At 31.4% G+C, this 10,479-nt stretch overlaps 2 protein-coding genes across 2 annotated transcripts; one reads left to right on the top strand and one right to left on the bottom strand.

The window, feature by feature from the left end:
• Positions 1 to 978: 978 nt before the first annotated feature.
• On the bottom strand, positions 979 to 2,672 carry LOC125583420. The gene has a single exon (XM_048750339.1). The coding sequence runs from the start codon at positions 2,337 to 2,339 to the stop codon at positions 1,509 to 1,511; it is 831 nt and encodes a 276-aa protein (XP_048606296.1). The 5' UTR covers positions 2,340 to 2,672; the 3' UTR covers positions 979 to 1,508.
• A 5,968-nt stretch (positions 2,673 to 8,640) lies between these two features.
• On the top strand, positions 8,641 to 9,432 carry LOC125589068. Its single transcript, XM_048761266.1, has one exon. It carries the CDS (start codon positions 8,641 to 8,643, stop codon positions 9,430 to 9,432), a length of 792 nt encoding a protein of 263 aa, XP_048617223.1.
• The last annotated feature ends 1,047 nt before the right edge of the window (positions 9,433 to 10,479 follow it).

The raw sequence follows: 10,479 nt of genomic DNA on the forward strand, positions 1-10,479 counted from the left end.
AAACAAATTTTTGAAGATATAAACAAAACTGTAGTGATTTTAAAATTTGTCAGTTTTCATCACCTATTCACCAATTTTATGTTCTTTTATTCAAACAAAACATTTAAAAGTAAACAGTTGTTGTGCTGTCTCTAACATCCGTTTTGTCATATTGATTGAAAATAATAGATTTCCTGACGAGAAAAGTGTCGCTAACTCACCACTAATAAAGTCTTATCAGTAGTTACGTGGTCCTAAAAAACCTTTTGGCACTTCAAGTAAATAGTATTTCATGCTTGAAGATTCTTAATAAATTTAAACTTTTTGTAATATTTTCTGTTCGATTTATTATACAAAAACCGCATGTAATTAATTACTAATAGCTAATATATCTTCTTTTGGCTGCTTAAAAGTGGAATCAAATACACCTGTTGCCTGTTGATAGGTATATATATTCCTGAAGGAAAACTTTGGAAAAGGCAAGCGAAATTAAAACAAACCTTTCGGCGATACATCGCGTGATGCCATGAACTTTTCTAGTTCAGACAACACAAAAGGTATATATATTTGTTTCTTACAAGTTTTCGATTTATTCAAATAGTCTAAATGTATATTTATGTATAAAACGTAATGTTTTATTTACACTTAAAAAAAAAAAAAAAAAAAAGTTAAGTAATAATCACAAGTGTGAGTTTGCTTTACCCTAAAAAGAAAGGAAAAAATATTTATTCATGATATATTATGCCAAAATTTGCGGGATTAGAAAGCATTCAATTCACTAACCATATCAAAGAACATTGCAATTTTTATCGTTTACTTGAAAATGAAATAGTAATATTTTAATCGGACTGGTAAGATTAAAAAAAAAGTAAAAAACTAATGAGGCTGAAGATTTCAAACTTGTGGCGCCGTCAAGATTTGAATTATTAACCCCAATTTCCAAACCTAACCACCAATTTAATTTTAACTTATTTCCAAAAAGCAATATACAATTTACAATTTTTCGTTTTAACTTTTTCCTTCAAATGAAATTCAAACAAGCATCTGCAGATATTTTTCAGATTGATACGTACAGAGGAAATCATTTCCAAAGAGAGGAAAGTTGATTCACATTTCACACAACTAAAGAATTGAAATTCTTAATAGAATTTCAACCAAAAAAATAAAAATTAAAGCAAGAGTGGTCTAATACTAAACAACCAGTGCAAATGATTTCTGGTCTAACGTTCTAAGAGCACCCCCATTGAGGGTTCATGGGGGGAGTTCACACAAAAACCAAGAAAAAATAATAATAAAATAATTCAATCCCATGAACCCTCTCTCTCTTAAAGTTCTCTTGGTTGAACCCCTCTCTCCTAAAGTTCATCACTGTAGCGCGGGCCCCACGTGTCGTGGCGGCCCGCGATTGGTCTAACTTTTTTTTTTTTTTTTTTTTTTTTTTTAAAAAACCAAAAAGAAAAAGAAACAAATTTTAATAATAAAAAACTAAAAAGATGAACCCCAAGAGGGGGTTCATTGATGTGGATGCTCTAAGACTTTGTACCTGATGAAGTACGAAACGACACCGTTTCAACAGATTCTTGATTACTCTGTTTCTTCTCTCTGTTCACCGTCGCAGGAGTCATAAACTTCAAGAACGAACCTTCTGACACAACCGAAAGTTCCGATTTTTGCCCTCTCCTCTTGGCTTCCTCGATCATTCTCCTCCTCAGCTTCTCTTCCGCGTCCCTCATGAACTTGAACTTCGGCGGAGGCGAAGAAGACGACTTGAAAAACTTGTTGAACTCAAGCTCACCCTCTGTTTCGAACAGAGGATTGAACTCGTGGTGCGAGTAAGACCCCAAAGGAGACGACTTTAGTGCTGTCGGAGAAGCCAAACCAGGGGTATTACTGTCATTTACTCCAGCCGGAACATCGCTCAAGCTCCTCGTCCTCGATCTCGACTTCCCATCGTCAGATTCCAAATCAGCTTTGGTCTCTTCCATGATTGTGAAGAGAAACCTCTGGTTGTGAAGCTTCATGAGCTCTGCTTCAAACCCTTCTTCTCCTCCTCCTCCTTCCAGATGTTTCATCAAGCCAAGCTCCAAATCTTGATTCCTCGAGACTTCTTCTCCTTCGCTTCCGCCGTTGTTGGCATGTAAAGACTGAGGCTTTTTGAAGCAGAAGAGCTGGATAAGTTCCTTAGCGTACCCAGTTTGTTGTTGTTGCTCTTCTTCTTTCTCTTCCTCACTCTCTTGGCTTATGACTCTCTTCTTGTGCTTCTTCCATCTCAGAAGGTAATAGACTTCTGCAATAAGAGCTAAGAGAAGAAACCCAAACACCAAACTCAACCCAATCCCTAACTTAATTATAGTCTTCATCTTGCTCACCCAAAATGCTCACATCACATGGGGAGAACCCAAAAAAAAAAAAATCCTAAATTTTGGGTCCTTTGTGTGATACTACAGAGGAATGAAGCAAGATTTGGTTTACCCTTGGCAAGATATTTTAGCAGCAATTAATATTGTTAGAGGAGCAAAAGATGGAAACTTGCCTTGATGGTGAGCAAAAATTACGGTTGAAAGAGAAAGATTAGATTTGTGTATGTGTGTGAGATATAGATAGAGGAACTTCTCTTTCAAAGCAATTTAGGTTCACAAGTTGGGTGCCTTGTAATACTTGGCACAGGAGGGCCAAGTCGTGGTGCCTTTAACGCAACAATTTGAATTAAAAAGAGAAATTAGAATGCACTTTAACAAAAATCAGTAGGCCCAAATCAGTATTGTCAGTGAAAACTGAATTAGATGTAAAACAAGTGTAAACCGTTCAAAAGTAGGTATCATGTTGTCAAAATGCGAAAACAACAAACAATATACATTCATCAGCAATATTGCTTATTTAGTTTTTTTTTTCTTTATTGATATATTTTTATAACCAGATGTCATTTCTGTCTAAAGTTTGAGCTGCTCACTTAATTTGAAACTTTTAAGTTTAATTGTGAATTTGTTGATAGTTTTTTTCATCAGATATTCACTAAAGTTTGGAGTTATTTTTGAACAGTATCTATATTACAACTGAGATAGTTCGTTTAACATTTTGGATATAGTTAGAAATTAGAATGCAGTTTTCATCACAACCTTCCATTATATACACATTTAAAATTTTACTTTAAATTCACTAACAATATTATAATCTATGTTATAAATAAATATTTTAATATCTCTCTCTCTCTCTCTCTCTCTCTCTCTCTCTCTCTCTCTCTCTCTCTCTCTCTCTCTCTCTCTCTCTCTCTCTCTCTCTCTCTCATCAAGCTCATCTTTTCATCGTCATCAACACATCAAATCTCTTTCGGGCAAAATCTCAGCTCAAATGGTTCTTCTTCGTCGATCAACAATGATGGATCAGCTCCAAAATCAGCTCTTCCAGCTAAAGCTTCTTCGTCAAATCTTATTCCGATGGATTCGATTCCCGATCCACCTATTTTGGTGATGATATGGTTCTTTACATAGGCTTGCTAAATCGCATCCACATTATAGAATCTGGTCGAGATGCAACAGTATGGTGAAATCTTGATACTAAACTTTGTTACAAAACCGATGTATGGAAGCATCTTAAGGTTCATGCCAATGTCGATACTCAGCTTGTATAAAGTGAAGCACTTCCCTTCCTTTCTCCGACCGAATTATCGACGATTCTTTACGTTATCCGAAAGTTCAGTACACGCAAACCTGAGAGATAATCCAGCGAACACACGTCCATCGTGCCAACTCCAGTGTGCCTCCGGAGAGAAACTCTGAAGTTCACATGGCCGTGAAGGGATGAAGAGCAATTCAGACACCAGATCTTCTCCAGTCGCCATACACGCACCCTCTCTTGACGGATCTGAACCTCAAGACAACTACACTGAACCATCTTCCAGATTTGTAACGATGACAACCAACAGCCTCGTGCCACCGCCTCAACGCTGGGAGTTAACCGAGACCAAGATAAAAATGTCTCGTCAAACTACAGACAGCTAACCCTAAAATCTGACCCATCCCAAGACCTCCCCTCCACACAGCTCGCCACCACTCCAGATCCACCTTCAGTCTGACAAGGTCCTGCTCTACCCCGGTCAGAACAGTCATCGGAACCTCCGAATTTCACCATATACCGTGAGCATATCACCGGGAAGCTTGAGAGGTGCCGAAAGGGATAAGGAAAACAAGAGATAGAGCTAAGAGGGAGACCTCCGACGCTGATAAAGTCACCGGCGTCGGAAAGATAACGCCGCCGCACTTAGAGTTCGCTAGTAGCTAGGGTTTTTCAAGAAAGATCAAGTTGAGTTTTGTTTTTTTACACTTTCGTCGTCATTTTGAAAGAGACTAGGAGTGTTCAATCCGGATATCGGTTTGGTTTAGGTTCATTTTTTTGGTTTTCGGTATTTCAGTTAGTAAAATATAACTACCATTCTAAATCCATATTTACTTCGGTGCGGTTCGGTTTATATACTGTCGGTTTTCGGTTTATTCGGTTTTATACCAAAAAACATAATTATTTAGTTTGAGATCATATTATATGAATTTTAGAATCATATTGTCAACACAGTCGTTTATTAAAAATATATTACATGTTCAAATAAATGAACAAAAAAATTAAAATTCTTCTACCATCAAATAAAATAATCAAATCTATAACTAAAATCAAACTTTGAAATTTTAAAAATAAAAATATGAAACAAAACAGAAACATGAAAGAAAAGTTTTTTCACTCTTCCATATTTAGTGTTTATTAAAGTCATACTTTTTCAATTGAACACGAAACTCTGTTTGTTTACAGATAAGAAAAAAATTGTGAAAATTTTCCATTAATTATTGTCCATCAAATTTATAATCTTCATATTAATTTAGTGAAAATTAAAATAAAACAAAAAAAATCAAAAGAAAACTTAGAAAATAAGATGTCTGAACTACGATGTATTATTATTTAATTATAGTTCAAGTGTTTTACAAATTAAGGTTCTTTATTACTATAAAATTATGGTAATAGTTATTAACATAAATTTAACTTATGTAACAAATAGATTTTCATGTATTGTTATAAAATATATACATATTTACATGTTTTTACTTTTAATCGGTTTTGTTTGGTTTATTCAGTTTAATCGGTTATATACCAAACCATATCCAAATCCTACGGTTTTTATAAAATTATATCCATTCGGTTTATATGGTATATACCAAAACCAAACTATATTGTCTATTTTGGTTCGGTTCGGTTCTGTACGGTTCGGTTTTACCATATTGAATAATGGTTAAATTAATACGGTTTAATAGTTTTGTTGGTTAATTTGTTCCGGATAATTCAAGCATATATAAACCGCACTGTTGTAATCGAAACCTTCAATGAAAATAACAAAAAATAACAAACTTTGTTCATCTCTCTCATCACTTGGCTAATAGCATTAGCAAAATAATTTTCATATATATATATATATTTTTCTTAGCTTTCGGACCTCTTAAACTATCGAACCAGCGCTGGATCTCTTCCAAAATATTTTCTGACTAACAGTTCCTACTTTTAGAATTTAGAAGATACCTCCGGAAGATAATAGAAAGAATATAAGGAAGTTGTTGACGGCGCAAGAATACTTTGGCCGAATGCTTAAAAACAATAAACATAGCAAACGAAGAAAACAACATAAAAACAAAAACAACATGCTCAGTCAAAAAAAAAACATTTACGCACAAAAACGTATACAGTAGGTGCATAGATGTAGAATGTGAAAAAAAGATGTAGAATGTGAACTCATACGTACGTGTACGAGTTTAGTTACAAGCCTACAAGTGTCAGCCACGCCAAGCGACACCACACGAAGGACACAAGATTGCCTTTTAGGGCAGTTAGACGTACATATACGTATTTTTGCTCATGAAGAGACATTCTGCAGTACATTGGAATCCATTTTAAGATATATCTTTAGTATTAGAGGACTTCTCAGACATTTTAGTAAATACCCTTTGGCAAATCAAAAGGACCTTATTATTTGCTAGAATAATTTGTTTTTGGCCGAAATAGTTCTCAAATATCTATTCTTAAAATAGAAGTCTCTATTCTATTAAAATATAAATCATGACTTCTTTCATGTGAGGTTTTTTTAATTTAGACCATTTTTTAAAAAACATATTAAATTTATTTTATTAAAAATAATAACACATAAAATCTTTAAACTATTTTAATCATAATATTTTTTTATATCTTTTCATTTAAATATAAAAATACATATTTTAAAAAATCTAAAACTATGTTTGAAAAGATTTTAGCAAGATATTAATTTTCAAAAATTATATGTAAATATTTTCACTAATTTCGTAATTAGTTTTGAAATATTATTATATATTAATATATTTAGTTATCGTTTATAAAATAAAAAGTAAAAAATCTATCCTATTTTTATCTATTATATAATCATAATCAATCATATTAAAAGAAAATTATCATATTGAGCTAAATATGATAAATTATATTAAATTAATAAAATAATATATAATTTATTTTCATAATTATAAATACTTATGTTCAAAAATATAATATGTTGGTAAGACATGTTAATACTAGCAAACTATATAATACATGTATAAAAATTAACATGTATTTCATTAAAGTTAATAATATAAAATATTTATAACTACTTTAATCATGATATCTTTTTATATATATATATATATATATATATATTTGAAAAGTATTCTAACAAATCTGTTGATAAATATTTTAACGATATTTTAATTTTCAAAAAACTTATGTAAATATTTTCACTAATTTTATAATTAGTAATGAGCTATTATTATGCATTAATATATATTCAATTACCGTTTATAAAATAAAATAAAATTATACCCTATTTTTATCAATTTTATAATCATATGATCCATCATGTTAAAATAAAACTATTATATTAAACTAAAAATGATAAATTTATATTAAATTGATAAATTTATAAATTTTACTTTTCATAATTATAAAATATGCATGTTAAAATATAATACGATGACAAAATAACTTAACATTAACAAACTATATAATACATATATTATATTAGGATTTTTCTATATACAATAATATATTACTTAAAATGAATAAAAGTAAAAACATTTTGCTAAAAGGAAATCCAGCTTTGAAAGGCATGTCAGAATTTATCAAAAAGTAAATACAAAATAAATTTTAAATATGTTTTTCATGCATATATTAATTTGTTTAATAACTAAATGCAATCACAATAAAATAAATACATATGACGGATCTAAACAATTGATTAACTACATCATATAAACTATAACGTTATTAATTTATTGTATCTGAAATAGTTACATAAATATTAAAATATAAGATTAACTTTTTAAAAATGTATACTACTAATGATCTAAAATAAATATCAACGTATATAAAACTGAAAAAAATACAGAGCAGTTCGAATCGAGATCTAGTACTAATTAAATTTTAAGGCTTCTTCCAAATACTGTAAACTGCATTTTTAAATGTATAATAATATACTTTTGTTTAAGGAAGCACTAATTTTAGTAAACAAAAATCGACATAGCCTTTAGTTAAGAAAATAGAAAATAAAACTAACACTATCAAATAAAATAATAGGAGTAAATAAATAAATTCAAATACTATTTTGACATAAAATTCAATAATACTATTTTAACTTATAAATAAATTCAATTATACTATTTTAACGTATTAGAGAACTTGTATGCTTCATTTTCTATTTCAAAATATCATAAGTCTATAGTTTTAAGTTTTAATCCAACCCTATTTTGTTTTAATGGAATGAGAAATAAAATAATAAATAAATAAAATAAATTCATCAAAAATAAAATAGAGATAGAAAATTTTACTTGAAATGAGATAAGGTGCTCTAAGGGCATCTCCATCCCAACTCCATTTTTTCCTCTAAAATGGAGTAAAAGTGGATATGGAGTAAGTAATGCTCCAACCCAACTCCATATCTTACTCTATAATGAAATTTACTCCATAAATGGAGTAGTTTATTTTTTGTTTGTTCATCACTCTATAATGGAGTGGGAAATGGAGTAGGGTTGGAGCAATTTTACTCCATTTTTACTTTTACTCCATTTTGGAGGAAAAAATAGAGTTTTACATTGGAGATGCTCTAAGGGCATCTCCAACCCTACTCCATTTTCAACTCCAAACATCATTATGGAGTAAAATCTTCTCCAACCCCACTTCATTTTCAACTCCAAAATGGAGTAATGGCTAGGGTTACTCCATTTATGGAGTAATCTTACCCATTACTCCATTTTGGAGTTGAACTTTTTTTATTTATAAAATGGTTCTTTCAATCTTTAATGTTTTTATTTCTTACTTAAATAATATTTAAAATGATACATTAACATGAAAATAGTATATTCCACAAAGGATTATTTAATAATTTTAAATAAATAATGAAAATAACAGAAAAAATAAATAATAAAAATAAAAATAACATAAAATAAGTAAATTTAATAATCTGGAAAATCCGTTCCGGATCCGCTAAGGTCGGTAAATTTTTATAAGTATCTTGGATCTTGGATCTGGAGGAAGCTTCTCAAGTTGAGAGAGTTGGCTTATCAATTCATCCGGTTTGAGATTAACGATGGTCACACTGCATTTTTTTGGCATGATGACTGGTTGCAGATGGGGAGACTCATGGATATCACGGGTGATGTGGGTATGTACTACCTTGGGGTTGCGAGAACCGCTCGAGTTAGTGAAGCAGTTCTGGGTCAGCAATGGAACATCAGAGGTCACAGGAGTAGGCATTACCATGCACTTCATGACCGTATCCAGAATGAAAGGGTACCACTTGATGAACATGGTAGAGACGTGGTGCTTTGGAAGCATGATGAGAACACATATAAACCGCACTTCTCTTCTAGTAGAACTTGGGATCAAGTACGGGTGAAGAAGAATAAGGTGGTCTGGAGCAAGAGTATTTGGTTTTCACAGGGCGTTCCTAGATACTCTTTTATTGTTTGGCTGGCAATAAAGGATCGACTATCAACTGGAGTGCGTATGAGGGTGTGGGGCATACAGCAAGGTTGCTTGATGTGTGGAGAAAGGGATGAGTCGAGGGACCATATCTTTTTTGCTTGTCCTTTTACTTTCACTGTCTGGAATAGACTTGCAGGACGGCTGTGTGGGCGACGGATCAATCCTGACTGGAGTCTTACTCTGCAATTTGTTACCAGAAACACTCTTAGCAGCTTGGACAAGATACTAGTCCAAATGCTGTTTCAGACATGCATCTATTACATGTGGAAGAAGAGGAACGATCGTAGACATCAGAAAGGTTATCACAGTACAAAGCAAGCTATCCGAATCATCGACAAGGCCATACGGAACCGAATCAGTTCTCTTCGATACAAACCTAATCATAAGCTAGCCGGGTTGATGCAGCGTTGGTTTGAAGTTTTTGATAACACATAGGTCTTTACGAGCATTTTCTTTGTATAGCTCATAGCTTATAGTTTTCTCACCCAATGTAAATGCATATTCTTTACTTGATCAATAAATTTCACATTTCATCAAAAATAAAAATAAAAAAATTATAAGTATAAGATTTTATTTGCAATTATTAATAAAATAAAAATGAAATCTTTAAGAAATATTATTTTTGGAGTAGAAAATGGAGTAATACATTGGAGTAAAACCTTACTCCATTTTGGTGTTGCACCATTTTGGAGTAAAAAATGGAGTAATACATTAGAGATGCTCTAATGACACTAAAATACCAAATTTAATATAATTTTATCTCTAATGAAATTTGGTATTATGATTGGAGTTGGAAATAAAATATGACATTTAATGTTATTTCAACATCAATGAAATTTAGATATTATGAAATTCTAAAATATCGTCTGCCATTTGTGCCATTTGTGTCCACAATGGTGTTTTATATTAAAAAAAAATGGATATGTAAGTTTTCATCCATTTCAATTTCATTGTAAGTATTTAGTAAATAGAAGTTTTAAAAATAATTTATTGAAAAGAAAAAGGAAATGCTTCAGTTAAAAAAATGCTTACAGTAACATTTTTAAAAGTCTATATGTGGGAGTATGTCACACTGTTTCTCGAGGCAAATCTCTGCTCCTATAGATTCGTAGGTGCCTAAAAGACTCAAATTGAAGCCATGCATGTCTTTTGCTTCACAATTTGTCATTCCCCATGCAACTTCTCACAAATCATACAATATATATATATATAGAGTATTTTGCAGATTTTTTTATTTTGCAGATTACACATTTCTATATCAAAAGTTCGTGGTAACACAATAAACTTTTAACTAATTGATAGTTGTACGATGGCATCACTCTATTAGTCAGAACTGTTGAAAGTTTGACTTTTCTTTGATCTGTCTAGATTTCAGGTTTGTAAGCTAAATTATGAAAGATGAAATAATAATAGTTTCTATATGCTGCCATTGTCGTGGTGTAATATTCGCTAATACTACTACTATTAAGAGTAATGGAATAG

The sequence above is a fragment of the Brassica napus genome, chromosome A2 (assembly GCF_020379485.1).
Source record: "Brassica napus cultivar Da-Ae chromosome A2, Da-Ae, whole genome shotgun sequence".
NCBI lineage: Eukaryota > Viridiplantae > Streptophyta > Magnoliopsida > Brassicales > Brassicaceae > Brassica > Brassica napus.

What these genes read in the sequence shown, in the direction of transcription:
- LOC125589068 (XM_048761266.1), top strand. Translation starts at nt 8,641, where the DNA reads ATGGGGAGACTCATGGATATCACGGGTGATGTGGGTATGTACTACCTT.
- LOC125583420 (XM_048750339.1), bottom strand. Translation starts at nt 2,339, where the DNA reads ATGAAGACTATAATTAAGTTAGGGATTGGGTTGAGTTTGGTGTTTGGG.